Source organism: Aspergillus stella-maris (genome assembly GCF_047715825.1).
Source record: "Aspergillus stella-maris strain CBS 113639 unplaced genomic scaffold BDV14scaffold_3, whole genome shotgun sequence".
Classification (NCBI taxonomy): Eukaryota; Fungi; Ascomycota; class Eurotiomycetes; order Eurotiales; family Aspergillaceae; genus Aspergillus; species Aspergillus stella-maris.
In genome coordinates, this window is record NW_027396797.1 from 381,221 (window position 1) to 408,104 (window position 26,884).

The following is a 26,884-nucleotide window of genomic DNA, read 5'->3' on the forward strand; positions in this document are numbered from 1 at the left end:
AACATATGCCATTGCAGCCTGCCGGTCCGTGATATCTGGCGCAACAAGGAAGCACCAGCGGTCTTCAGTGACCTTGACGTCCTGCCAACAGCCCGCGCTTCCAAGTGGCAGGACTCGCTGTCCAACCAGTGATTCGGACACCCCAGCGCCAACTGACTCGATCACACCAACGCCTTAGAAACCGGGCACGAAAGGTAGAGATGTTCTCGATCGGTAGGCGCCGGATATAGTCACTAGATCTGAAGGATTAATGCTGGCCAACAGCATGTGTATCCGAACCTCCCCGGGGCCCGCGGCATGCGGCTCGTATGCCTCGGCAGTTATAACGTCTGGTGCAGAGCCAAATTCCCGCACGATTGTCCTGAGCATCGTGGAATGTTCGAGTCGGTGTTTACAGACCTCTGAGCCACTTGTCGTGCTAGCCTCGATTGAGCGTAGAAAGTCAAACAGAGAATGACAAGAGTTGGGGGCTGGCAAGTTCTGCGATTGATGTGGCAAGTTCTCTTCTTGCTGTTGATATTATGTATTGACTGGTTCAGATATGGGAAAAGGAAGTCGGGTTGACTACTGGACACTTGGAGGCCAGTGACTGCTGATAAGCATGCAAGGGATTAAATAATCTAGATAGATGAAGTTAATCAAAAACTAGAATCTAAATTAGGGATTTATGATACCGTAACGTGAAATACATTCCGCTTCTAAAATGTCAAAGTAGAAAGCTATTCTTGCTCCCGAGTCGCATTGATCACAGACTCCGCCGTCTGAGACGCCTCTTCCTCCTTTGGCGCACTCTCCGGATGCTCAGGAACCATAAAAACAACCCACGAAGTCGTCGGAATACACAGCACAAACATGACAAACGCGACAATCAAATTGACCATGGGCGATACTTTAGCAGCGCCAATACCAAAGGCCAAACAAGACCCGACACTTTCGAAGCACCGCACAATTCCCACAGTCAGAGTGAGGGTCTCCAGATCGTCATTAAAAACACCAAGAAGCCAATAAACGAACATATAATGCGATTCGTTCATGAAGCGGAAAAGAACATTCACCGCAAATCCACGGCCAAAGTCTGGCTGCACCCAGTCGATTGTTGGCTGGGTGTCTTCGTATAATTTCTCGTTGGCAAACTGCCATCCGAAGAGGGATAGCATAACCACAGCAAAGGTAAACCAGGTGATACGTGCCAACTTGGGCCGACTGATAACTTTCAGGTCAAAAACCCAGCCCCAAAACATATTCGCTGCAGTTGCGGCGATTCCCGACGTCAAAGCTCCTAGGGTTCGCGCCCGGACGCTGAAGTAATTGGTCAAGTAGATTCCCTGGTATGTGTTGTTCCAGTTGAATCCGACGAGGATGGGAATCAAAAGGAGGATGTGCTTCTTCTTTACTTGCGCCCAGAGCTTGCGAAACTCTCCAAGGACAGCTTTTTGCCTGGTCGGGTCGGGGATGCTGGAGCCGTCCGCACGGATGACCTTGGATGGGTGCGAGATGAGGAACGCAAGAGGGAGACCGAGACATTGCAATGCGATAAGGACAAGATAGGTTGAGTATCCAACTTTTCCGCGCTCTCCATCTTGCACGTTCAAAGAGAGTTGGATGGAGGAACCGATGAGCTGGCCGAGTTCGCGCAGTCCAAGCCAGATTCCAGCTACATTTGTTAGCGATGATTTCCCAGCAACGGACAAAGAACTCACTATATTTGCCCCTATCCTTGATACTTCCATATCCTAGGGCAATCGCCCCTTCAGATGACCATAAGGCAGATGCTGCGACACCGCAAGTGACTCCCCCGAACAGGACGAACCACTCTGTCCCGTATCTGTTGTTGACGTATAGTGAAGCCGAGTACGGAGCATAACCAAGGGTGCCCAGGATCAGGACGCGACGGAGACCATATCTATTGGCGAGGATAGAGAACAGCGGACAACCAAAGACCATGATACCGAAGGTCAGGCTGTTGGCACCATTGACGAGGTAGGGCTTCTGCTGGCCACCCGCTCCGGTGTCTGTGCTGTTAGCCTCGCTTCCACCCAAAAATGTGCCCATAACTTACTATTCAGAGCATTCCAGATACCGGGTTGAGTGAACGAAATCAACCCAACGATGATAACGTTGAACAATGCACTGCGATACCATCTCGTCAAGGTCGAGAGCGGCTTCTGTACCGGCTGGTCGGTGCTGTGCTCAGGGTCGCCATGGGCCTTAACAGCTGCCTGTGAGTGTCCCATCTCGGATAATTCGAAGTGATAGCTCGAACGTTCCGCTTTTCAACGGCGATAAGAATTTATATTCCTCTCGGACGACTTCCGCCCTCTCACAGTTAGCTTCTTACGCCCATCGCTAGACGCCGTTGCGATACTCCACAGTGGGTAGGCCTGGCCTGCTATCCCGAGCACGCGATCCCAATGCCCATTGGTCTCTTCGAATTTGACAAGTCCCTTAAACTCATGCTAGATATCGAAGGGGATATTCCTCCCCGCGCTGCAGTCTTGGCGGGGTTAAATAGCTGCTAGGCTGATGGCGTGATGGAAGACGTGCTTGAGGCGATCTTTGGCGCAATACAAAAACCCCACATTGTGCTGAATGACTCTGCTAGACATTTTACATCTGCGAGCATGATGTACTCCTGTAACGGAGTCTATATTCACACGTTGAATTAATCCAAATACATAGAGGTTGGCGGCCCGAAATGCGAGGAGAGGCTGAGAGATATTCAAGCTATACCTCGTGGCGGCGCCGATGTATATTTAAACTGGCCAGACCCGACTAACCTCCCACAGCTTTATTAGAAGTTCAGCACGATATACCAATTCAGGGTTCTATAGCGTTCTAACTGCGACGAGGGTCAAACTACATAGTAGGATACAGTGCCAATAGAAAACCGAGAACTCTCCTCCGTTGCGCTCGCCGCTCATAATAACTTTCAATCAGAGTGACCATATAGAGTTTGGAGGGGAGGGCAGAGACGTTATCTGAGCAAGAAAGGAGCAACTGACGTGAACGTCCATCGCCCCTTCCATTTCAGCTTCTCGTACCCGCATGCTCAGACATGCGATAACTTTCGGAAGGCGCGATGGAGGCTATGAAACTAAGGAAGGAGCGACCCCTAAATGCACCTGCCTAGCTAGACAACAACCAATGGAGGGAAGGTGCGATGAAGGCAGTTATGAAGAGGGAAGGAACGACTGACCTCCATTGCTCATGCCCGGCCCCCGGGCGTTCTTTACGCCTTCCTATTTCGATAGAACATGGCTTGAGGAAGGTGCGATGGACGCTGGTATGATGAGAGGAAGGAACGGCCGGCCTTGGTGTGTGACTATAGACAACATTAAGATTGCGCACAGAATGAGAGACGATACGACAACACAGACCGATATCCTGTATGTGACTAGACACGAATAGTATTGTAAGTTGACTTGGTAGTAAGATGCCTACTACTGATACAGTTCACGGATATCAGTGCCTCTAACCGTACCATAGCTCATGCTGGCATAGATCTTTAGACAAAAGCCCCCATACCATTCCTCATTGCATTCGTGCCATCCAATCAGTAATTAACAACGATTGCAAGGTATCCCAAAGCAAAAAAACAGTACCTCGCCAAAATATCCTCCGCACAAATCACATACGCAAGAACCCGCAGACCAAGTATCAACTCAAACACCAGCCTCAAGACTCGGCAACGCCAGCCCCAAAAGCCCCATGCAGACATACATCGCACAAGACACGAAAAGCGGCGTACCGGAAGTAACATCCCCAAAGGTCGCAATAAACGGTGCACAAATGCTTATAAGCCGTCCACAAGCCATCAGCATCCCGCAGCCTGTACCGCGGTGTCTTGTCTCTAGCGAAGCGGGTGTATACCTGCGCACAGGACATCAGCAAATGGACTCATTTTCCATTGACAAAGAGTACGCATGAGGAAAGGAGGGGGGGGGATATTCACGCATAAACAACCGCATAAAGCGCATTCAACCAAAAATTCACCATGCAAGAGAACGCAATATTTTGCGCCTCGGTGCGCACCTCCGTAAAGACCCCCGCGAAAATAGCGCATACAGCAGCCGTAATGCAGATTGTGCCCTTGTGTCCTAGATTTGGCCGTTTCAGGCGCACCATGAAGGCGCTTAGTAGGGGGCCGAATATACCTACTACTGAGGAGATTGCTAGGTCGCGGTATGTTTGGTAGTTGCTGCCGTCGCCGAGGTTTGCGCCGTGGGCGGCGAGGTAGTAGGGGAGGAAGACGTTGTAGAGGGGGTAGCTGTATCCTCAGTCAGATGGCGCGTTATGTATGATGGGAGATGGAGAAAAGGGAGATACCAAATCCCAACGAGCCCCCAAAGCAAAATCAAGCAGACCATAAGCCTGATCTTGCGTCTACCAGCAAATAACTCCCTGATTGACTTGATCTCATCCACCCAGCTCCTCTTTAGAATTTGATCAGCTGGTATATCGCAGAATTGCCCAGTCTCAACCGTATACTCGGTCTTGTTCGTTGAGCTTATGCTATTCAGGGCTGTAACGGCATCATCGACTCGGCCCTGACTAACGAGCCACCTAGGTGACTCGTGCATACCCAGCACTAAGGACCGAGCGATAGCCATTAGAAGACAAAGTCCGCCAAGGATAATCTCGATATACCGCCAGCCCATGTTCTGGGCTTTCGAACATGTACTAGGGTCCGAGCCATTCGGACAGCAGAAGTTGACGACGACCGGCCATGCTGGTTGATATGTTAGAGCATCATCCCAAATGCAGGATTCCATACGAGAGCGTACAGATGAGCGCGGTAACGGCATTTCCCAGCCCCCATACACACGCAAGACCAGTCAAAAGAAATGACCATGTCCGAGGCAGAGATTCGGCGAGGACAGTCAAGTCGATAGCCACTGCTCGTGTCAGCGTTTCTACCATCCTAGGATAAACAGGTATACATACAATTCCCACCAGCCGAAAGCCCGGTCAACGCAACCCAAGCATTCAACGCTGCCCAATTCGGCGACGACGCCATGAGGAGTGTAAAGATCGCAGCCCCAAAGATCGAAAGCTGCCAGACCATTTTCCGTCCGAGCAGATCAGCAGCAAGGCCGCAGAGGACAGCGCCAACGAACAGTCCTGCATATAGCGAGGCCGTGACGAGAGTCTGGTACTTTGGCCCAAACTCCTTCGCTGAGTTGGGCATTATGATTGTTACTGAGATTAGGAGGATCTAGGTCTTGTTAGTATAGTGAGGGATATTGAAAGGTAGGGCAGCGCACCTGATCAACAAGAAACCCAAACCCACACGAGAAAAGTAACCACCATTGGTACCTCCCCATGCCTATATCCTCAATCGCCTGCTCGACGACAAGCTGGTTGCTTGCCATTGCGTCGATATAACCCTGTCCCGTGCTCCGAACAGAGTGCACGGGCTCAATGGAGTCGGATTTCTTATCCTGACTTTGTTCAGCCATACTTCTTGATTCGAGGCGCAAAATCGTAGGTACTCGAGATACTCCTGGGCACCGCAAGGAGAAGGCGAACTCATCAATCTATACCCCCCACCAACCCAACCACCCCTCACGGATCTTTCTCTTCGTTATCAAAAGACCCGAGATACAGCGCTGCAGTAAATTGCCGGCTTACTCTCTTCGTCCTTCGTCAGCTTATCAACGGGGCACGAGCCGAGGGGCGGGGAGGATCCGGGCGACGATCTGATAACTTATCAAGAGATGTGTGAGATATGTACTTGACTTCCTTTAACTTGCGACATTGCTAGTTTTTCAGCAGTGCAATCACGATTCCAGACCTAGGTGTCCGGTTTCCGGTGTCAAAGTCTCTTCGTAATCATGCCCTCAATCCAAACCTACTTTCTAGGACCGACCCCTCACGCACCGAATAGTGGTTTGCCTATCATTCATTACCGGGGTGTTCTTCCGGAGCCACTTACGGAGGAGAGCGTTACTGAGTTTCTGACGAGGGATAGGTGGGAGAAGAGGGTTAGTCATGGCCATAACCTAGTTTACCAAGGGGTTACTTGCTGACAGGGGCAGGGGACATGGGGACATATACCGATTCGTCATTTTCATCCGAATAGTCATGAGTGTTATGGTGCGTCTCTGTCCCTTCTCGAGCTTGGGCGACGACTAAGAGAATGCAGGGATATTTCAAGGCTTCTCAAAACTCCTCCTCGGCGTCGGTGGGAGTGATACAGCTGGTGGTCTTAAGGTAAACGTTCGCGCAGGCGATGTAATCGTTCTCCCAGCAGGAACAGCGCATAGCTGTGCTGAGAGCAGCAAAGACTATAGGTATATTGGTGTATATCCGCAGGTATGTCTCAGGTTTCAACAAACCACGACGACGCATCCACTGATACGTTTAGGTAGGGCTGTCCACGCTGGCGCAACGAGATGGGAAGCAAGTCAATAGACCTTGCATCTCTCCGCAAAGAAACAGAGAATGTTTCTATGCCTGAAGCAGATCCAGTCTATGGAGTGGGAGGACCACTGATGCAGCTCTGGAGAGGGCCTGGGAAAGCGAAGCTCTAGTTCAAGGGATGTTGTTTCAGAGCTTGCTGCGGCATGCAACAGGTCGGCTATTTTTTCCTTATATTCCCCGGCCCTGGCCCTTATTCTTTTTTGCCCTGCAGATAGCTGGAATATGACCAATTGGAGACCGTTTCCTTTTGCCGCGATATCACAATCGAGTCTCTGATCACCACCCATTGCAGACCCTGAATTGAACCTGATACAGTGGCTTCCGCCTTTTCATGGCTCAAAGGAGGATTTCAATCTTTGTAGTGACCCTGATTGGTACATTGCCAACGCCATGCCGATCTCTCGTACAGCTGGTCCAGTCAGGCATTGAGCAACACGAGTGTAGCGCTTGTATACGAGAGCCAAGAAAGACACCCGTACTCCTCAGGCGCTGTGGAGGAGTCGACGGGAGGCGGCGTTTGCTTCCAGACCCGGGCGACGAGAGAAGAGGATGAAATATAGCCATATTTCCAAGACCTCTTTTTTTCTTTTCCTCTGCTATCTTCTCAGTCGCAAAACGTGCAACGCACTGTTATCAAGCTCCAACACCAAGACCAAACATCTCATACACACCTCCTCTCACCATGCCCTCAAAACAAACCCTCCCGATCCTCCTCACCGCAACCCTCTCGACCTTCCTCTCCTCTACCCTTGCGCAGACTTCAACCTACCCACCCTGCGTCGATGATTGTATAACCAACAACCCAGGTCTATCCTGGTGCAACGGCGACGAGACCGGGTCTGCACTAGACGAATGTGCATGCGCGAGTTATACCGAGACGGATCCGCTTATTACTTGTCTACGGCAGTGTACACCCGAAGAACAGGGGGAGTTTGCGGGTGTTTTGCCGGAGTTGTGTCGGGATGGTTTGTTGCCTGATGCTGAGAATGTTAGTGAGGATGGGGAGGATGATACGCCGAGTGTGACGTCGACTAGCACGGAGACTGGGCCTACGGCTACGGAAACTCCTACTGCTACGGAGAGTAGTGATGCAGATGCGGAGGAGACGAGTGATGATACTGGTGCAGAGACGGATGCTGCTGTTGCGATGGGAGTTCCTGGGTATGCGATTGTTGGAGGGTTATTGGTTGCACTCGCTGTGTAGGGGTGATACCATGGGTCCTCTGGATAGTAAAATGGTAATCTCCGGTGTTGACTAGTAAATGAACATTCGATATGAACTACTATTATGTCCTCCCTAGATCCTAGCCCTCTCCAATACCTCTCCCTCCTGTACGTCCTGCCTCCGAACTACCTCCCCTTCATCCTTTTCTCGCCAGCCAGAGAGCAAAGGAACAACATCCCCATTATCCAAATAAAAACTCAAATCCGAACTCGGATCAGGAACAGTCGATGCCCCCCTCAATCTACTAATCTCCATCCCCAACCCATCCTGCCTCGTCCTCTCAATCCACGAAAACCCCTCCCTAAAATACTTGAACCTATTCTCCCCTTTATGGTAAACCCACTCATAATCCTCCCACCGATCCTCCGCAAGAACCTGCATATAATGCAGTGAACTACCAGGCCAAAGAGCCGTTACTTTACCTGTGGTATTATTCTTGAACCAGCTTCTGCAGGGGCCTGTCCAGACCATGTCTTGCATGTATGATTGCGTGTGCGTGTCGAACTCGGTTTGGACTGTGGGGTGGATGTTGAATGATTTTGCGGATTGGCGGGTTAGTTTTAGGAGGAGGCGCGTCATGTAGTCGCTTGTTGCTTCTAGGGGGCCTGGGAGTAAGTTGATGTCAGTGATAAAGTCAGTTAGATGGTCTAGGATAGGGTTAGGACTCACCCATCAAGCTCCCATTTGAGATAGGTGTATTCGGTCCCAAGAACATAAGATAATTCGGGAACCCAGAGACCGCAATCCCAAAGTACGAGACTGGATTTGTCTCCCATATATTCTGCAAATTCACTCCGTCAAGACCGATGATGGGAAACCGTGGTCGGAAAGACGTATTGAACCCCGTTGCTGCAATGAGGATATCCGCCTCATGGACATCACCATCCTTCGTCATCACGCCATGGGGCACAATCTCCTGAATAGGGTCAAAGATAGGGCTAACGTTCTCCTCCTGTAGAGCAAGCAAATACTCCTCACCAGGATTAATCCTCCGACAACCGGCCTCAAAGCTCGGAATAAGTTCCTTCTGCAAGTTTTCATCTCTGATAAGCGATTTCATTCTCCCTTCAAAGCGTGCCCGGAGAGCAGCCTGTTCAGACCCATCTCGCTTGAAGGCCCCGAACATCCCGTTGAATTGATCTTCCAGCCCCTTTCGCATGGAAAGGTACCCAGCTGGATCATCCCGAAACTGCTGTTTCTCCTCTTCGCTATAGCGATGATCCTTCTCTACGCCAGGTGGCAACGCAACAGGCGGCGATATCCACGACGGCGTCCGGATATACACGTCCGCATGCTTCACATCCTTCTGTATAGCAGGTAAAAGCTGAATCGCGCTTGCACCAGCACCAATAATAGCCACACGCTTCCCGGATAAATCAACGATATCGTCCCAAGCAGCTGTATGCAATATTGATCCCGCAAAGGTGTCGAGACCGGGGATAGTAGGCATAGCAGGATTATTCAATATCCCGCCTGCATTGATGAGAATCTCACTTTCGACCGTTGAAGTTGTGCCGTTCTCGTTTTGGTTGATTTGTGCTCTCCATATACCACGATTGTCATCCCATTCTGCGTGTGTGACAAGACTGTTATACCGAATAGACTGGCCCAACTCGTACTCCTCAATGACATCCTCAAGATACTGTTGTATTTCAGATGACGAAGCATAACTGCCAAGGACCAACATTAGCAAACTCCTCCCACCTCACATCCAAACTCTGCAATGGCTTTGGAACATACAACGCACTCCACCCCCAATTTGGCTTAAACGAAAACTGATAAAGATGACTGGGCACGTCACACGCACAACCCGGGTACCGGTTCTCGAACCACGTCCCGCCGGGCTTTGGTGATTTCTCGTAGATTGTGAATTTTGCGTGCTGGGGGAGGTGTTTTTGCAGTTTTATTGCGATCAGGATTCCGGTTATTCTGTGATTACACCACGTTTATGTTAGAAGTGGAGGAATAGGTGGGCAGGTCATGATAAGGGTCTGGAAGGGAGGAACGTACCCGGCCCCAATGATCGTTACGCGGGTAGGACGGGGTGTGTGTGGCGTGCTCATTTTGAATAATGACTCTACTGTTGACGGGGTGTTCTTTCGGAAGATAGTTTTCTTTCATTATTTCTTCGCATTTTTTATCATCGTTTCTTTCCATGCATACCAAATTCTAGCTTATCTCCAACACCAGACGTGGACCGGGGCGAAATCCGGATCTCCCCCCGTGTTTATCTAGCAAGAATTGTTGGAGAATAACAGGCCCGAACAACTTATCACGATAGGACAAAGCAAATAGCCGAAGCTTGCGATGTCATTGTAAGAGGAGAAATAGAGTAATCTCCGTTGCTCTTATCCAATGGAGGTACACGCTTGAGTTACCTATAACATGCCTCCGCGGGTAGGTCAGTCCCTGTCTGGAAATCTCATACTAGCTGGTATTATCATCTGATTGTGGCCAGGGCTGGCGGATCTTGAGCTCTGATTCCATATCAAAAGAGACTGGCGCACAATGTATCTTTCCACGAGCAATTTGGCTGCTGCCAATTTTACCTACCGAGTGAACTGTCTATACAACCCACGCATCAGCTGGAGCCATTTTTTAAAGGTCAACTAAGAACCCCAAACACACTAGTATAGACTAGAAATCTATGTCTAGAGGAAAAGTGTGTTCTCTAATGCTTTTGGGGAAAATCGCGACATTTCTGGAGGCGGTGTTTATATCCTTCAAGAGTGTCAGGTAGTATAATTCTTACATCCATTCTCTCCTCTCGATCGTAGCCTCGTTCATCTCATGGTCGACAGCGGTCAATACAGCCACTTAACCCACTTCCATTCACATATCCAAATCTACGATGGGAGATAGGCACTCGCGAACAGACAGAGAGACTGTGTAGAACTACGCTTTTGGGCGGGAGTAGAAAGATAGTAGATAATGATCACCTGCTTTGGGACCCTGGAGCTGCTCACCTTTTCCCCATTCTGACGATGTCTGCTCGTTAGTAATTTGCCGTCCCGAAAAGCATCCCGGAATCAACTCTGACCTGATCAATCCCATCATAAGCACCCTGCACTCCGTAAGCCAGTGCAGCCTGAAGAAAACGTCATCTAGCACCAAGAACAAACAGATCCCGTCACTCAAGACCTCACCGGTGCCCTCCAGCGTAATCAGCGCAGCCACTCACCCCTCACCCGGAAAAAACACCCAATCCCACAGGACGGCTGCGAAATCCGCATCCTTCACGTCCCATCCGTGTTGCAGTGGGGTGGAGTAATGGAACACTCAGCTCAGTCAGCTGCGGACGTGGTGGGTCATGGCTTGCTGGAGTTTTGATCCGAGAATTGCAGGGGTATACATTCGGATCCACAATGGGGGCTAGTGCTCTTTTGAGATCTGAGGGCGTGCGGGGAGGAGGGATTGAAGGGCGGATGGGGCCCCGTTCCCCGGGCTTTGTAGTTGCTTCGATTGCGTGATATTGGGGTTGGTGAGGCCCTGATAAGGGGGGTGTTGGGTGGTGGGTACGGTATGTTGATTGAGAGGCAGAGGAGGACGAGTTGTCATTGGCTTAGGTATGTACAGGACAGGTTTTTAGGTTCTAGGTGGTCGTTCATAGCTTCGACTGCTCCAGGACCGAGAGCTTGCGTAGGGGCGGACCTCCCCGGCTTCCATCTCCAGACATCACTACCGAACCAGCAGCGGAGCCCTTGGGCTGGACCTTCAACTTCCATTTCTCGCGCAACTCGACGGGAGCGGCGTTTTCAAAGCAGTCTACAACATACTTTCCGAGTACGGGAAGGAATTTGAAAGCACTATATCCCGGTTAGCTCTACCTGGACCAATGGATGTATGTGGATGGCAAGCAGCAACGTGAGAAGGAGACACTTACTGTCCAGCACCACCCGTCGCAACAAACAGCCCATCTAGCTCCGGGTGTTTGTCAATGATAAAGTCACCAGTAGGTGTATCCGTATACCAGCACAGCCGTCTGTTCATCCACGGTCTGTCACCAATGCTCGGGAAGTAGCTCCTCAACCCTTCACGCAGAGCTGCGTCCGCATCGTCTGGGACATAGCCAGATGAGGCGTTACTAGAATCTCGTCGGGGTCCAGAGACGGTACCTCCTGATACCTCGGACGATACCTCTGTCGCGAAACCGTAACCGTGGCGGGCGAGCTTCAGAATATTTGTGCCCGGAGTCGGTGGGAAGACGAAGACGCCGCTGGTCATGTTGATCATGACGGGTGTCTTGGCAAACTTTTGAGCCTCATCCGGAGTCAACTGAATGAAACCGACTGGTTGACCGGAGGACGAGGCATTGTGGGAGAGATCAATGAGGCGGTTGGACCAGGCTCCTGTGGCGAGAATGACATGAGCGGCGAGAAGATGCGATCCGTCTGCGAGATTGACGCCGACGACACGGTCAGAGACACGACGAAGAGAGAAAACCGTTCCTCGTCTACCAGTTATGAAAGAAACACCAGCCATACTGCATTCAGATGCAAGACGGCCGACGCTACCTGCTGCATCCGCCCATCCACCTACAGGATTGTTGTAGCCATCGGCAGTGGGAATGTTGGCCTCAATTCCATGGTACAAAGCGCGCATTTGCTCGAGAGTCGAGATTTCAGTCACGCGTCCACCTTTTTCGATGATGTTCTCCTTTGATTTCTCGATGTATGGGTTTTCCGGTGTTTCCGAGATCATGATAAAGCCAGACTCGTGGTAGAAGTCGCGGTAGGTACTTGTCCAGCCTTTGTAAGCTTCGAGGGCCATCTGTGCGTAAATGGGGTCTGCATAGTCAGCGCGGATGATGCGAGAGATGTCAACGCTGCTTCCGTCGACAGCTGGTGGAACATGGCGGTCGAGAACTGTGATATTATTGTATCCTCTTTTGGTCAATTCAAGTGCCGTCGACAGGCCAAACACCCCGGCACCGATGATAAGGATCTGGTCGGATTTGTTGATAGGCATTTTTAAGAAAGGAATATACCTCCAAGTCCAGCGAATGGGAGAGAGAGAAGGAAAGATTAGGAATGGGATACGATTTTTCAACGTCAATCAGTCCGGATGGCTCCCCGTCGGGTATACTTCGTGGGTCCTCAGCCTCGCGGGTCCGGGGCGACATCCGATCGCCACACGATGTACTCCAAATCCAAATCAGGCAAGTGTGAGGGGGCCATAGCATAGCCGGTTAAGCATATTGATATGTAAGAGGCTGTAGTCAGAGGATGATATGTCTTCCCACTGTACTACCGTCTGCATAGCATCTCATCAAACTCCGCTCTCACAATGAAACGCTTCTTCGGATACGGGCAATCGCCCAAGCCAAGCGAGAATGCGCCTTTGGCGAATCTCCCAGCGTCATGGTATAGATCTGAGGCAATGTACAGTCTCGAGCGTCGTGCTATTTTCTCAAAGAAGTGGTTTCTTGTTTCGCACGAGCTGAGGTTTCCTGAGATAGGTTCGTACCTCCAGTTGCAGGAAGGCGGATTTCCTTTCTTTCTCATCAAAGACCGACAAGGGAAGATCAACGGCTTCCACAATGTCTGCCGTCACCGAGCATATCCGGTAGTGCAAGAGGATGCGGGTAAGGTGAGCATCTTGTCGTGTCAATATCATGGTATGTCGCTTGCCATGTTGCAGTATCTTCGCTGACACCGGCAGGATGGTCATACGGCCTCAATGGAAAACTCGCCAAAGCCCCTCGGTATCAAGAGCTCGCTGGGTTCGAGAAAGACCAGAATGGGCTGTTTCCGATTCACGTCCACATTGACCAGTACGGCTTCATCTGGGTCAACCTAGACGCCGCCGAAACGCCGACCGTGGCTTGGGAGGATGATTTTGCGGGAGTTGACGAGCAACCCCGACTGAGACCATTCGACTTCTCGCAGTACCACTTCGATCATGCGTGGGAAATGATAGGCGACTATAACTGGAAGACATTGGCGGACAATTATAACGAGGTTGGTTTTCCTGCACATTCCATGCCATAGCTGACAGAAGTCAAGTGCTATCACTGCCCAACAGGACATCCGGGTATCGTCCAATATACCGATCTGTCCAAGTACTGGGTCGAGACAAAGGCCGGTCATATTCAACACTATAACACGGACCACGCGGATGCTAAAGGCATGGGGATCATTAGCACATTTTACTTCCCCAACGCGTCTATGACAGTCTCACCTCATTTCTTTTACCTGATGCGCTGCGTCCCGCTCTCGCCTTCCAAGACTCATATGCAGTACGAGGTATACCGTCAAAACGAGGCGTCGGACGAGGCGTTCCACAAGATTGATAGCATCTTCAAGCAGGTACTGAAGGAGGATAAGGACCTTTGTAATGCGGCGCAGAGGAACTTAAATGCTGGGGTGTATGTAAATGGAAAACTGCACCCGCAGGACGAGAAAGGGCCCCTATTCTTCCAGCAGAGTGTCAAGGAATTAGTGATCAGACATCACCAGTCCGAAGAGCAACAAGGTGGCGAAATATGGCCAGCTTCTCCAGTTTCAAGTAAGACGCATGAGTTGGAGGAAGAGATAGAGTTCTGTCGGCAGTTGGATTGTCGGAGCACATCTGGCAGTGGTCCGTTGTCTTGGTAGTGCTGTACATATAGACATCCTTTCAGAATATCTGACTCTATACCGGAAGATCTAACCAGTTGTCGATGAACCGTCCGTAGTCTTGTGGCTGAAAGAAAGCGTTGTTGGCAGTCCCCGCAAGTCCAGTGCCAGGCTCCCCGAGTAGTGCCGAGAGATCTGGAGGGGTTGGCTGCAGGACCTGCCCAGGAGGGTAATAAGTGGCAAGATTTCTAGCCACCGTCTTGTGACCAGATATTCCGGCAGATCCAATCAGTTGAAAGTCGGGGTCTGGAGTGGATGAATTCGTATCCTGTGCGCAGGCGGCTGCCAGTACCGGCCCAAAGATAGCCCTTGCAGTTTGCTTGGGCGGGGCCGATATGAGAATATCCCGCAGCAACTGGACATTAATTGACCAAGCTTGACGTTGATTTTGGACACCACCTGGAGTTATGCTAGTCCGCAGTTTATCAAGATTGTCGACTTGTCTCGCGATGCTCGGCCAACGTAGCGCCATCCGTTTCAGGAAGCCGAGGCATTTATCGTAACCTGCTTCGGCCTTTTCACGTGAAAACATGTCTTCAACGAAACTATGCTGGAGGTAGATTGTAGCGACTATTACCACGCACTGGCCTAGTGTAGGATCCGAGACTTCGTAGTTCTTCGCATCTAACAAGTCGATGAAATGTAACACCCAGCCAGCGTGAAGAGTGATCTGTTCGTAAGAATGTCGCAGGAACGATTGTGGCATTGTATGGCGAAAGTTGCGCAGGCGTGTCGAGAGTAGGAGAGGATGATTGAGAAGACACGGTACCGCGTGGAAAGCCAGCTGGAAGAACAGGCAGTGACCCCAAAAGTCTCGCCGCTGCTGAAGGTCCATTGTGGACGACTCGTCGAGGCGAGTTTCGTGATGGCGATATCTGAGTGGGGTGATGCTCTCGTACTCGGTGTGCCGGAATGTGATGCGGGAGTAGTCGGACTGGGGCGCCCAAGGGGGAGGAGAGTCGGCGGTAACAGGAGCTGCCGCGTAGCCCTGTGCCAGTCCCCAGACCTCGGCCAGCTGGATGGCGCAGATGGTCAAACCAAGGTCTTCCCTGTTGGTGAGTCTAGAGTGAATGCTATGGGCAAGTCTTCTAGGCGCTTCTCCGATGAGGCTCCCTAGCATATGAAGCGTCCAGCGAAGAAGTATCCGCTCGTCCCGCTCGTCTTCAAGGTTGCTCGGCTCGACGTTTCCAAACTGAAGGTTCTCAAGTAGATACGTGGCCAGGCGGTAGTTCGCGCCCGCCTTCAACGAGTTGCCCTTGGCATGATCGATGAAAATCAGGATACACAAGGCTTGCAGTGTTGAGAGCTCCACGGATCCTTCCGTCACTCGTGCCATCACCATCCGTCGCGAACGCTCCGTCCACTCCTGGATCTGCTGTTCGATATCCGGATCAGCTATACCATTTCCATTGAATCGTAGTCCGAGCGCTTGTATGGCCAATAGCAGCTCCGGGTCGCGGTAGCCAGCGGTTGCCTGGAATGACTTGTGATGGAAGAGAGGCAGCGGCTGGTAATTGCAGTAGGTATAGAAGAGCTGGAGTGCAGTCTGTGCGTTGGACTCATTCCGTCTATAAGGCATCTCCAACACTACCGGAGTGACATCCAACTCTGTAGAAGGCTCCAGACGAGAGGGCTCAGAGGTAAGCCAAGTCGCAGACCCTCTCTGCTCACTCAGAGTCCCAATCAGCGCATCAAGCTTCCCCTCAATCCCGTCAATCCGTTGTTCCTGCATCTCGTCAAAAAACGTCCTCTGCTCGATCCGGAAAGGTATCGTACCATCTTCCGCGCATAATCCGGCTCCTCATCGCCCGCATACTCACAAAGCTGCCCCAATCTCTGACAATACGAGCAAGCCGGCCTCTCCCCGGGACACCGCGACTTCTTTCGCCTGGGCCTGTAAGTGTTGATAAGCTCAAACGGGGTAAACGTCTTACCTGCACTGTTCGCATGCTTGACGAGTGCGCTTTGCTGGCCTGGCCTCATCCATCGACGACGATCTTCTGCACAGAAAGCGTTTGTTTGGATCTCTGATCTTTGAGAGGAAATCGAAGTGGGGACGGAGGTTGAGGTTGAGATTGCCGGAGAACCACCGTCGCCCTACTCTGACTAAGCGGCGTCGGCGCTGCGATGGGAAGCCGTAGTACGTCGGTGACATGGTTAAGGTAGAAGGATAGAATAACAATAAGAATGAACTCGTAGGAGAAGAGAATTTTAGGAAATTGGTGTTTGTCAAGATCCAGGAGTCTCCGGTTATGTTTTGTGGAATAGTGATGGCCGTCGTTCGCTCATTCCTGCTAGGATATATAAAACGGGCTCAACTGTACCTAGCTACTCAAGACCACTTTCTGAATGAAAGTGGAAGAAATCAGGCGGTGACAAAGCTAGAATAAAATTAACCCTCTCCTAACAACCATTCCCTTACTCTCTCCTATCTAACCTCCCTAACCCACTCAAAACATGACTGAGCGGCTTATCAGAAATCGTATCCCCCACGCACTCCTCCAGCACCCCTAGATCCAACAAATCGCCAATACTCGTGTTGTCGTCAATGAGCCCGATATTGTGGACATCTGAAGAATGCCAATACTAAGCTTTGCTTACGTGCATAGAACGGACGTGGTCCTACCATCGAGACCAAGACCTGAGCAGAGATTATCTAAATTCGGGAGCGGAGACACCGTTGGTGAGATTGTTGTCTCTGTTGTTTCTGTTGAAGGTGATGATGTTGTTGTAGTTGTACTTGTGGGTATAGTGGAAGTAGTGGTCGTGGGGGTAGGCGCCGGGGCCTCGATAGGGCCTGCGGCGGCGATTGAAGCCAGCGACGCGAGGAGGAAGAGGAGGTTTCGCATACTTACAGTAACGAGGCTGCTCCCTTGCAAGCGAATCTGCCTGTCTTCTTGCAGTCGGTATTATCTGGCCTCCAGCTAGCGCATGTGAGCTTCAAGGTCGCCATAGTGCTGATTTCAGACAGAGCTGAAGTAACACAGCTGCAGGAGAGGTGGAGACAGAAGCAGGAGTGGATGAGACCAACATTGAAGGATAGAAGTAGGGAAAGGAGAAGAGGGGTGAGAAGAGAAAACGGAACCAAAGAAGAGAACAGAAAAGACAAGTGAGAAGTAGAAGGAGGGATGAAAAAGAAGAGATTTCCACCAAATTCACAGTCATGTCTGTCTTCCACTTATATCTGAGGGCGTTTCGGGCCTTCCACTCATGGCCAATGTGAATGTAAGGTGATCTCACCAAACTGGCAAACAGCTCCACTCCTTTATCATTGGAAGTCTTTTATCGGCCCTTTTTGTTTTGACATAACTGGGGGTTCATGTTAGGGAAAGAAGTTAATGTGTGTCTGGATCTGGAGCGTCACTCTGTCAAGAGACAGTCAAGCGACAGTCCAGATCGCGCTCCTTCCCATCCAAACAGTCGGGACCATCTTCTAACATTCGGTAGCTGCACATACAAGGCATAGCCATACTGCCAGATCTATATTATGCATTTGGGGATGTTGACGTAAGCTAGGGAAAAGAGGGCATAGCCTAGGCATCTTCCGTTCAGGCCTCACTTTGCGACTTCACAACCATCACATACCAAAGAAAAAGAAAACGATCAATCTCAATGTGGAAGAATGGTAGAGTATATTTGCGCTCGTTTCCTTCCAGTTACCAACTACAATAATGTTAATAACTAAGTGCGTCTACATGAGATCTGTCTAATCATCCAGATGTATCCGGTCTTCTACCCAAAGCCAAACACAAGATAAGCCTCAAAGCAAAGAATTATCAACTCCAACATCTTCAAACTGGCTTGCCGATTGCGATGCTTATAGGGCTTCCCAGAAACTACAAGGTCGCAGTTGAACGGTAACCAAATCAAACCCTCATTCCATCTTCCTCCACTCAAGAAACCTCGTCATTTTCGTTCCAGCGCCCATAAGCCGATCAAACTCCTCCTGGGCCCCAAGCTGACCAGGCTCAAGCTTCAGCCTTCCCGGCGCCTTCTCAACAATGCTATGCGTATCCTTCATAACAGCGTCAGTAAGCAGCCCGCATTTCTCAAAGCGGTATGCTTCGGTAAACCTACCACCATTAGCAAACCCTACTGCACCTAGACCGCGCAACTATAACTGCAAATGAATGCGGATAAAGGTAATTAACTCACCTTTGAAAAATCTCATCATGATTGAAAACCCCCTCCCAAGCAACATTGTACTTCTCGACGTCGGGGTCATAGGCACCCATAGGCCTAGGTTTGATGTTGAGATACTGCGCGATGCGACGAGTAGTCGGGGACGTAGGGCTCATCTTCACCTTTTTTGCTAATTCGGGGATAATCTGTGTGATCATTGCCGGGACGGCCTCTTCGAAGAGCGTTATGAGGGTTGCGTGTGGGTTTTCGGAGGGGCGTTGGAGGAGCGGCATTGTTAGTGCTAGGGTGCGTTGTATGCCTTCGTGGTCGTGGTCGGCGAGGTTGGAGGCCTGTCAGTAGAAAATATACTTAATATAGGTTTGAGCTTCATGCTTGAGTAAAAGGGGGGCTGACGTACGTCGATCCTGCTTGCTGAGTTTGGCACCAGTCTGCTGCATAGATCAGCTGCGTCCATCTGAGCCATGGTGAAGTAGATCCTGCTCTGGCTTAGTCGACGGTGAAAGACGCTGAGTGTATCACGCAGGTAGAAGAAGAGTTTCCCGTAGATGTCTGATGTCGCAGGGCTCGGTGAGGTGGCCGCAAGTTCTTCAGACGGCCAGCCGTGGACGGGATCATCGAGATCAGCCATTGGCCAGGGCATGTCTTTGCTCTTGAAGATTGTCCTTAAGCATTTATTAGTATCGAGCCTAGTAAGGGGGTCTAGAGTAACCCACGGATTGGGCAAACAAAACTCATCGTGTGGAGTAGAGAACGGAAGAAGCAGTCCTTCACTGCGAAACTTCATATCTGCAACGCGACGACATGGAGTCTGGCAATACAGATGACGATCAAGGTAATCCTTTCGTGAGTCAGACATGGTACTCTCCCTGCGAATCTTCTGTGCTTCCTTCGCAGTCAATCCAGTCGGGACATCGAAGAATGTCAGAAGCTGTTTCCAAGAAGAAGTATCAAGAACAACCCTCAGCGTCCGTTTTCCGAACTTGAATGTCCTCGCGCAGAGCCCGTCAATCTTATCGTCGTCGAGGATCTTGCAGATTCTTTCGATTCGGGGGCGGATGGATTGGAGAATGTCCATGTCTTTTTTGCGAATGAGCACAGAGTACCAGAGGTGGATGATACATTCGGCTGCCTTTTCTGCGTCTGGAATGTACAGGACGACAAGGAGAATAATCACGTTGCGTCCAACAACATCAATGTCGCGGTCGTTGATGATGACCTCAAGGAAGCCAGCATGGTGCTTGGGAAGTGAAGCGATGGTCTTGACGACGTTGCGGAGGTCTCCTGAGGCTGAAGAAGACTATATTAGACTAACGTCACGTATTGAGCAGCATAAGTTGAAAGATGAAGATAGGCAAAGGTACCAGCAAAAACCAGTCTCAAGTCCTTGGTATAGCCCCGTCCCTCGTTCCTTCCCAGTTGAAGAACATCAATCGCAGGTGTATCGCCCCAGAGACTTTTCGTCTTAGGAAGCGTAACCGAGGATCCCGTAACGAAGGTCGGAATACGAACTTCCCTGACCCATCTTGGTTTCCAGGTTTGCTGGTTCATTGGTGAGCGGCAGTACTTCTTGTGTTGTGGCCAGTCGGCTTTCTGGCATGCGGTGCCGCAGTACTGGAGCGCCAGGAAGCGTTAGTGCAAGCTCAATAAATACAACGATACCAACTCCAGGATTACTCACCGGAACCAGGAGGCAGTTCTTGCATGCCATGATACCTTTGCCGGTACATTCGAGGGTTGTGGCCGCGTGGTTGGCGCAGGGTATCTCGGTTATTTCGTCCATTATTTGTCTTCTGCACCTGAGATCGGACAGCAGTGTTTTGAGGAGCCAAAGGAAGAGATAGAAGAAGAGATGAGAGAGAAACTGGAGGATCATTTTGCAGACCCAGAGACTTTCTTCTTCATCAGTGTTTAGGTGCTTCCTGCTGCTTGCCTCTTTCACTGCCTATTTGTTTTCATCCTGTGAATTCACGCAACTCACAAACCAGCCAGCCACGAGAGGAAGGACAGGCTCCACTTCTTTCTGCAGCATCGTGATTCAATTGGTCTCTGCTGTTTATTTTGAGGCTTCTGATTATTGAGCGATATGAGGCTAATGAATGGCCAGTACAGGGAATGTTTACGTAGAGTCTCAGCCTCTACGTCAGGCGCTCTGCAGAGCACAACCAGAAGAGTATTTGTGTGCTGTTCAACATCCAAGACCGGCATGTCTAGTGCATCACGCTAGCCCAAGGTAAAGACTTCTCTTGAGGAGTGTTTTCGTGCAGTATAGCGATTTATATCATGACAGGAACCTAGATATAACGATCGCTAGCCCTATGCGGCCCCATTGGACTGGTAAGCTAGCGCTGGTAGCCACCACCCACACCTAGAGCCTCTACGGCATTTATCTAAAATTAACAAGCTTTCTCCTACTAGAGGAATTGTTATATACCTCGCTGTAAGTCAGAAGAGGCCTTGATATCAAGAGTTTGCAGGTAATACGGTAGATAGCTGGATACAGTACCCGAGCGCCGGATAGAACTAAGCAACCCACTCAACAAACTTCCTCCACCCTTTCCTTTTGTCACCCGTCCCATCTAATTCCTCAACGCTATAAACATCCGTCTCCAAATCCACCTCATGCAACTTCACAACCCTCGTTCTCTTAAAGACTTTCCAAACCGCATACATCCCCGCCATAATTGGCAGTTCCACATAAAAACTAACAAAACTCACCGCATCAAACGACGGACTGAAACAGCTCCACCCCTGCACGAGGACAATGACGATGTTGAGTATCACGCAGATGTATGGACCCACTGGGTATATGGGATTTTTGAAGGGGAGGAGGTGTGTTTTGTTTTGGGATTTTAGGGCGCGTCGGAAGCGGATTGAGGTTAGGCCTATGGCGATCCAGGAGAGTTGGTTTGAGAGGCCGACGATGCTGTTCATACCATCCTTATTAGCATGGTACTTGAGTGGTGGGGAGGAAGGATAGGTAGGATGTGTACGCACTTCTGCAACCAACTCCACAGCTGCCCAGCTCCAATCTTACTACTCCCGAAACACAAGCCACTCACGATCCCCGTGGCAAGAACAGCAACCCAGGGGACTTGATTCCTGTTTAACTTTCCGAAGAAGCGCGGTGCGTGCCCTGATACCGCCAGGGTATATAGTAGTCGAACGCCTGCGAAGAGCGCGTGATTGCCGGCTGATAGGACGGATGTGAGAATCACTGCGTTCATTACGGACCCAGCGGCTTTTGTCCCTGTCATTTCGAAGATCAGGGTGAAAGGGGAGGTTTTGACTGTCCCGTCTGAGAGGGAGGGATAGTTGTAGGGGATGTTGAGGCCGATTATGAGGGAGGACAACATACTACTCTTGTCAGTAGATTGCTAGTAATAGGGCAGGAGGAAACGCTGACTAGAATATAAGAATCCGCCAAAAGACATTCAGCACAACTTTTGGGAGAGTCCGCGCAGGATCTTTCGTTTCGCCTGCTGTTATGGCGATGGATTCGGTGCCGCCGTCTGTTGAATATTGTTAGCCATAGCCTTAATCCATTGAAGAAAGTGGTATACAAGCAAAAGCAGCCGTAACAAAAACCGACGCAAACCCCCCAATCCCACCGGCAAACGGCGCATCAGGGAGATGCCAGTTCTCGCCGCCGATATAATGCCTCGACTCATTCCCACCGCAGTTGACGACGATGCCAAGGATGATGAATACCTGCCTCATCATTAGCATAAGGGCCATGAACGATAGAGGGTAGGAAGGCACATACAACAATAGTAACAACCTTCAACAAACTCAACCAATACTCCACCTCACCATAAACATTCACAGCAAAAAGATTCAAGCCAATGAGCACCGCCCAAAATAGCAAACTAAACGCCCACCCTGGAAAAGAATCTGAAGCTGTCCAATACTGCAGCACAATCTGCAGCGCGACAAGATCCGCCGCCGTCGAAACAGCGTCATTAAACCAGTAATTCCAGGTGAGCGCGAACCCAAACGCATCATCTACGAACCGACTGGCAAATGTACAGAAACTCCCCGCGACAGGAACGAAAGCCGCCATTTCGCCGAGCGACAGCATGGTGCTGAACACGATCCCTCCCGAAATGGCATACGCGAGGAGCATTGATGCCGGCCCGCCCGTTGCTAGGGCTGAGCCGGTGCCGAGGAATAGGCCTGTGCCGATTGTGCCGCCGATTGCGATCATTTGGACTTGCCGGGCGGAGAGGGTGCGGGCGAGGTTGTCTTGCTTTCTGGCTGTTCCATTGTGGTTGTCATTGTGGGATGTGGACTCTGGGAAGGGGATGGGTGCGATGGTGGGTTGTTTATCGCTCATTGTTGCTGTGGTGGTTTATGTTATATCGCATATAGAATAGATAAATAGAGGGGAAGCTGGATAAGCGGTTAAGCAATGCCTAGAACTTGGCTAGATTGCTTCTGTCGCAAGAATTCAGCCCGATTGCGCCTTCAGTTTCCGTCTGTCATATTGTCCGTCTGGGGGATCTCAACGTTGCATTGATCGGCGGAAGACCCGCTGGCAGCCGACGACAAGCGATCTATACTTTAGTACTTGTATGGATATCTGGAAATGTTTCTATTCAATCATACTTCTATAGTTTCTAAAATAGCATAACATCATGCAACAACTCAAACACCCAAAAACCCATTAACAGCAGACTGAACCCCCTCCAAATCCTCCCAAAGATGCCAGTGTCCAACATCCTTCAACACCACCGCCTCAGCACCCGCAATCCTCCCCTTATACTTCTCAACCAACGCCGGCGGACTCACACCATCCGCATCACCAGACACAATCAACGTCTTGGCCTTGATCTTCTCAACTGGAAGAGATTCATCCTTGCTCCGCGCAAGAGCCATGCACGCCTTTGCGTATCCCTCTGGGTCTTGAGAGAGGAGGGACAGGCGCGTTGCTGTTACGGCGAGTGGGTTCGAGGATTTTGTCTTGGATGAAAGACCGGCGTTCACGACTGCGTCGACGACGGCAGACATTCCGCCTGCGCGGACGACTTCGGCGCGGGCGAAGGAGCCGTTGCTTCCTGCTTCGGGGAGGGGCGAGGGAGGAGGGCCGAGGAGGATGAGATTGTTAACGAGGGAGGGGTTCTGCAGGGCAAATTTCAGGGCGATCAGGCAGCCCATTGAGTGCGCGATGACTGTTGCTGGCTTTGAAGACCCGGATTGGGTGTAGAGCGTTTTGATGTCGCTTGCAAACGACGAGATGGTGAGACTACTCAACGCAGATGTAGGAGAGAGACCGTGTCCTTCAAGATCCGTCAAATGCAGCGCATGAGATTGACCAAGTTTCTCAAGAAGCGGCGCAAAGAAAGTCGAAGATCCACCAAGACCATGAATAAAGAGAATCGGCGCGCCATCCTTGTTCCCCTGAACGGAGTAGTAAAGTCTCTTACCCCCAACATTGACAAGCCCCGTCCCGGCGCGAGCTTTCTTATTCGCAACAGGAATCGAGCTCGCGCTTTCACCTTTCACACGCTCCATAGTCGCATTCGCTGCCTCCAACGGCGCGACACGATTAACCAGCTCTCCCAGGCCCGAAACAGTCACCTTAACCTCATCACCAGGCTTGAGGAAAACCATAGGCCTGAACCCGAAACCAACACCATACGGTGTCCCCGTCGCAATCGTATCACCAGGCTGCACCGTCGCGCCCTGCGACAGCGTGGAAATCAAATTCGCAACGCTGAAGATGAGCTGGTCGCTCGTCGCATCCTGCCTCTTCTCCCCATTCACAAAAGTCTGCAGTCTCAACTTTTCAGGAAGTCTCTCTTTCGGCACCGCAACGGGGCCAATGGGACAGTACGTATCCGGCGACTTGCCGATAAAAAACTGCTTGTGGTCTCGCTGTCTTTCTCTAGCCGTGTAATCGTTGATAATCGTATACCCCCAGACGTAATCGAGTGCTTCACTTTCGGGGATCTTATGTCCTGCCTTTCCGATAATAACGCCGATTTCCCCCTCGTAGTCGGGTGTTTCTGTGAAGCCGGGGTGGAGGAGGATATCCTCGCCGGAGGCAATTATAGACGTGGCGCGCTTCGTAAAGATTACTGGTGCCGTGGGCTGGTCGACTTTGTCGCTGCTGTCGAAGCCCGAGGAGTTGAATTCTTTGGCGTGCTCGACGTAGTTTTTGCCGACGGCGAGGATATCTCTTCCTGAGATTGTGGGGAGGAGTTTCACGCTGTTTTGAGGAAGGGCATCTTCGCGAGCGGGGACAATATTCGTTTCTCCGGCTTCGATGACTTGGTAGAGGTTTCCGATTCTCGTGCCTGATGTAAATGCCAACGGTTGGATTTGTTGTGTTTCCAGGTCCAAATGGCCGATGCGGGATTCGCCGCTATTGGGGTCGCTGTAGGAGCAGTAATTGAATTGAGAAGGAGAAGCCATCTTGACAAATACAATCGGAACTCGATTGCAATAATTTCCAATGATTTGCTCGTGAGATAGCCAACCCCTCACTTAAATAAAAAAAACCCCGCGTTCCAAAGCTCAGCTTCTCCAAAAATTAGACCATACCCACCAAACATCACGACCTCCGTCTTTCGCCGCGCTTCTCCACTCCGCTGTTCTCCGTGATCGACGCTCACTACCATAGTCCATACCCACTGTACTTCTGTAGGTAGGGGACCACTTGGCCTCGGATACCCTCCGCGAACCGCACTGGGGCAAAGGATGCGCGGACCTGGGCGATGGGGCCGATGTTGTGCTACTGCGTTGGATCTGATACTAGCATGCTGGTGCGTCTGGACCTCGGAATAGTTTCCCAGGATTAGGATACGGTCGGGGCGATGGAGTTAGGGTGGTTAGTGTTTACTGTACGTATTGTTTAGCCTCGGGTTGACTGGAGATTGGATATGAGGTACGATGTAAATATGCTGAGTTATGCTGTGCTCAGGTAGGATTACAGTGGGCTAGGCTCTTTGCGTAGGTGATAGCCCTAGCTAAGGACCTACAGAGTAGGTAGCAGGTAGTTCACACGAGCATTTTCCCCGGCTTGGATCCTGCAATCCGAATCCGTATACCTAGTGCCCCTGCTGTATCTAATTCGCCCCTTATAAATAAGACCAGACCATCAAACTCTCGTTCTCCTGCTGAAGAACTTGGTTGCTTTTGCTTTTGCTTTTGCTTTTGCTGCCGATTACCTACAGGATAGTAGTTCTACCACATCTACCTAGCTATACTCCTTTTCTCCCCGGGTCTACTACCTACAGCCCATCCAACAACAGCCACCATGTCCACATCTATAGAGAAGCAATCCAACAACCACAACGACACCCTCGACCGTCAATTCACGGCCGGCGGGCACGAGAACGACCGCTCCCAGCCTCCACTCCCAGTTGTGCACAGGAGCTTCGCAAATCCGTCGCCGTTAGGTCTGATATCTTTCGCATCAGGCACGTTTCCTTCCCTCCATCCAAATTCCTCTCTATATGCCCCAGCCCATCCCATCATCCAAGTATGGTAAATGGGATAGCATGCTGGGACCTAAAAGCTGGAAAGACAGCGCTAATTGCAATGGCACGAAAACAGACATCTTCCTCATATCAGTCTACGGCCTACACGCCCGCGGCATCCAGAGTCCAAATGTAATGGTCGGCATGCTCGTTTTCTTCGGTGGTGTGTGCCAGTTCCTAGCTGGGATAATGGAGTTTGTTACGGGGAATACGGTGCGCGCAACCCTTCCTTCCTCCCTTCCCTCCTCTCCAAATAAGTCCCATCCAATCCAACCATCCCTGCTAACGCAAGCTGAGTTGTTTGTTCGTGTATCCAGTTCGGCGCAACAGTCTTCACCTCCTACGGCGCATTCAACCTCTCCTACGCAATGATATACCTCCCCGGTTCGGGCATAATAGCCGCATACACAGACGCCACCACCGGCCTACCAGGTCAGGAATTCAACGAGGCTGTCGCGATATACCTATGGGTCTGGCTTATTGTGACGGTGATATATACCGTTGCTGCAATGCGGTCGACTTGGATTCTTTTCCTTGATCTTGTGGCGCTGGATATTTGTCTTTTGTTACTGGCTGTGGGGTTTATGACGGGCGTTCAGGGGGTATTGACGGCAGGGTACGCTTTTGGGATTTTGGTTTGTGGGCTTAGTTGTGAGTTTCTATACCCTTTCTTCTATCGCTTTCTTTGAAGAGGCTGTTGAGGGATTGTACTAACGTGGAGCAGTCTGGGCTGGGACGGCGGGACTGTGGGTTGGGATTACGCCGATTAGAGTCCCTGTTTTCGAGATGGTTTAGGAGGGACGGTATTGCTCGCGCTTTATTCCTCTGATGGGGGATATATAAAAACGTGGGAGGAGATGAGCTCAGAAACTGTGACTGTACTGGTATGTCCAATGCGCTGTGGCTGGGATTGAATGAGGTGCGATTGACTGCGACTGAATACGATGAATTGGGACTGACAACTCAGACTGGAATGGCACATTATGGATGGAACT

General features: G+C 50.7%; 13 protein-coding genes across 13 annotated transcripts; 4 read left to right on the top strand and 9 right to left on the bottom strand.

The window, feature by feature from the left end:
- Window positions 1-145: 145 nt before the first annotated feature.
- Window positions 146-406, bottom strand: BDV14DRAFT_163857 (uncharacterized protein). The gene has a single exon (XM_073767104.1). It carries the CDS (start codon window positions 367-369, stop codon window positions 175-177), a length of 195 nt encoding a protein of 64 aa, XP_073632902.1. The 5' UTR covers window positions 370-406; the 3' UTR covers window positions 146-174.
- A 258-nt stretch (window positions 407-664) lies between these two features.
- BDV14DRAFT_209076 (major facilitator superfamily domain-containing protein) lies at window positions 665-2,234 on the bottom strand (the record flags this gene model as incomplete). Its single annotated transcript, XM_073775566.1, has 3 exons — window positions 665-1,654; window positions 1,701-2,012; window positions 2,060-2,234. 3 exons carry the CDS (start codon window positions 2,232-2,234, stop codon window positions 720-722), a joined length of 1,422 nt encoding a protein of 473 aa, XP_073632903.1. The 3' UTR covers window positions 665-719.
- A 1,428-nt stretch (window positions 2,235-3,662) lies between these two features.
- On the bottom strand, window positions 3,663-5,459 carry BDV14DRAFT_186935 (MFS transporter; the record flags this gene model as incomplete). Its single annotated transcript, XM_073770894.1, has 6 exons — window positions 3,663-3,870; window positions 3,953-4,267; window positions 4,327-4,729; window positions 4,785-4,895; window positions 4,945-5,215; window positions 5,265-5,459. 6 exons carry the CDS (start codon window positions 5,457-5,459, stop codon window positions 3,663-3,665), a joined length of 1,503 nt encoding a protein of 500 aa, XP_073632904.1.
- A 375-nt stretch (window positions 5,460-5,834) lies between these two features.
- BDV14DRAFT_195480 (cupin domain-containing protein) lies at window positions 5,835-6,533 on the top strand (the record flags this gene model as incomplete). The annotated part of the gene is made up of 4 exons (XM_073772230.1): window positions 5,835-5,984; window positions 6,039-6,096; window positions 6,146-6,315; window positions 6,372-6,533. The coding sequence occupies 4 exons, from the start codon at window positions 5,835-5,837 to the stop codon at window positions 6,531-6,533; spliced, it is 540 nt and encodes a 179-aa protein (XP_073632905.1).
- Window positions 6,534-7,105: 572 nt separating this feature from the next.
- BDV14DRAFT_195481 (uncharacterized protein) lies at window positions 7,106-7,627 on the top strand (the record flags this gene model as incomplete). Its single annotated transcript, XM_073772231.1, has 1 exon — window positions 7,106-7,627. One exon carries the CDS (start codon window positions 7,106-7,108, stop codon window positions 7,625-7,627), a length of 522 nt encoding a protein of 173 aa, XP_073632906.1.
- Window positions 7,628-7,715: 88 nt separating this feature from the next.
- On the bottom strand, window positions 7,716-9,582 carry BDV14DRAFT_163862 (flavin-containing monooxygenase). Its single transcript, XM_073767105.1, has 2 exons — window positions 8,318-9,582; window positions 7,716-8,253 (listed from the first exon to the last, which is right to left on the bottom strand). The coding sequence occupies exons 1-2, from the start codon at window positions 9,333-9,335 to the stop codon at window positions 7,721-7,723; spliced, it is 1,551 nt and encodes a 516-aa protein (XP_073632907.1). The 5' UTR covers window positions 9,336-9,582; the 3' UTR covers window positions 7,716-7,720.
- A 1,186-nt stretch (window positions 9,583-10,768) lies between these two features.
- Window positions 10,769-12,775, bottom strand: BDV14DRAFT_65856 (NAD(P)/FAD-dependent oxidoreductase). The gene is made up of 2 exons (XM_073777239.1): window positions 11,532-12,775; window positions 10,769-11,454 (listed from the first exon to the last, which is right to left on the bottom strand). The coding sequence occupies exons 1-2, from the start codon at window positions 12,614-12,616 to the stop codon at window positions 11,253-11,255; spliced, it is 1,287 nt and encodes a 428-aa protein (XP_073632908.1). The 5' UTR covers window positions 12,617-12,775; the 3' UTR covers window positions 10,769-11,252.
- A 159-nt stretch (window positions 12,776-12,934) lies between these two features.
- BDV14DRAFT_195484 (aromatic ring-hydroxylating oxygenase subunit alpha) lies at window positions 12,935-14,244 on the top strand (the record flags this gene model as incomplete). The annotated part of the gene is made up of 3 exons (XM_073772232.1): window positions 12,935-13,265; window positions 13,310-13,608; window positions 13,654-14,244. 3 exons carry the CDS (start codon window positions 12,935-12,937, stop codon window positions 14,242-14,244), a joined length of 1,221 nt encoding a protein of 406 aa, XP_073632909.1.
- Window positions 14,245-14,262: 18 nt separating this feature from the next.
- Window positions 14,263-16,304, bottom strand: BDV14DRAFT_65853 (Zn(II)2Cys6 transcription factor). The gene is made up of 3 exons (XM_073777238.1): window positions 16,200-16,304; window positions 16,042-16,153; window positions 14,263-15,991 (listed from the first exon to the last, which is right to left on the bottom strand). Exons 1-3 carry the CDS (start codon window positions 16,250-16,252, stop codon window positions 14,282-14,284), a joined length of 1,875 nt encoding a protein of 624 aa, XP_073632910.1. The 5' UTR covers window positions 16,253-16,304; the 3' UTR covers window positions 14,263-14,281.
- Window positions 16,305-18,139: 1,835 nt separating this feature from the next.
- Window positions 18,140-20,188, bottom strand: BDV14DRAFT_195486 (uncharacterized protein; the record flags this gene model as incomplete). Its single annotated transcript, XM_073772233.1, has 6 exons — window positions 18,140-18,338; window positions 18,421-18,737; window positions 18,806-19,070; window positions 19,122-19,695; window positions 19,770-20,019; window positions 20,087-20,188. 6 exons carry the CDS (start codon window positions 20,186-20,188, stop codon window positions 18,140-18,142), a joined length of 1,707 nt encoding a protein of 568 aa, XP_073632911.1.
- Window positions 20,189-20,928: 740 nt separating this feature from the next.
- Window positions 20,929-22,747, bottom strand: BDV14DRAFT_209079 (amino acid permease; the record flags this gene model as incomplete). The annotated part of the gene is made up of 5 exons (XM_073775567.1): window positions 22,172-22,747; window positions 21,969-22,116; window positions 21,812-21,917; window positions 21,403-21,762; window positions 20,929-21,331 (listed from the first exon to the last, which is right to left on the bottom strand). Exons 1-5 carry the CDS (start codon window positions 22,739-22,741, stop codon window positions 20,929-20,931), a joined length of 1,587 nt encoding a protein of 528 aa, XP_073632912.1. The 5' UTR covers window positions 22,742-22,747.
- Window positions 22,748-23,052: 305 nt separating this feature from the next.
- On the bottom strand, window positions 23,053-24,822 carry BDV14DRAFT_195488 (bifunctional fumarylacetoacetate hydrolase/alpha/beta hydrolase family protein; the record flags this gene model as incomplete). The annotated part of the gene is made up of 1 exon (XM_073772234.1): window positions 23,053-24,822. One exon carries the CDS (start codon window positions 24,820-24,822, stop codon window positions 23,053-23,055), a length of 1,770 nt encoding a protein of 589 aa, XP_073632913.1.
- Window positions 24,823-25,666: 844 nt separating this feature from the next.
- On the top strand, window positions 25,667-26,659 carry BDV14DRAFT_195489 (acetate uptake transporter family protein; the record flags this gene model as incomplete). Its single annotated transcript, XM_073772235.1, has 4 exons — window positions 25,667-25,774; window positions 25,830-26,102; window positions 26,207-26,505; window positions 26,614-26,659. 4 exons carry the CDS (start codon window positions 25,667-25,669, stop codon window positions 26,657-26,659), a joined length of 726 nt encoding a protein of 241 aa, XP_073632914.1.
- Window positions 26,660-26,884: the final 225 nt, after the last annotated feature.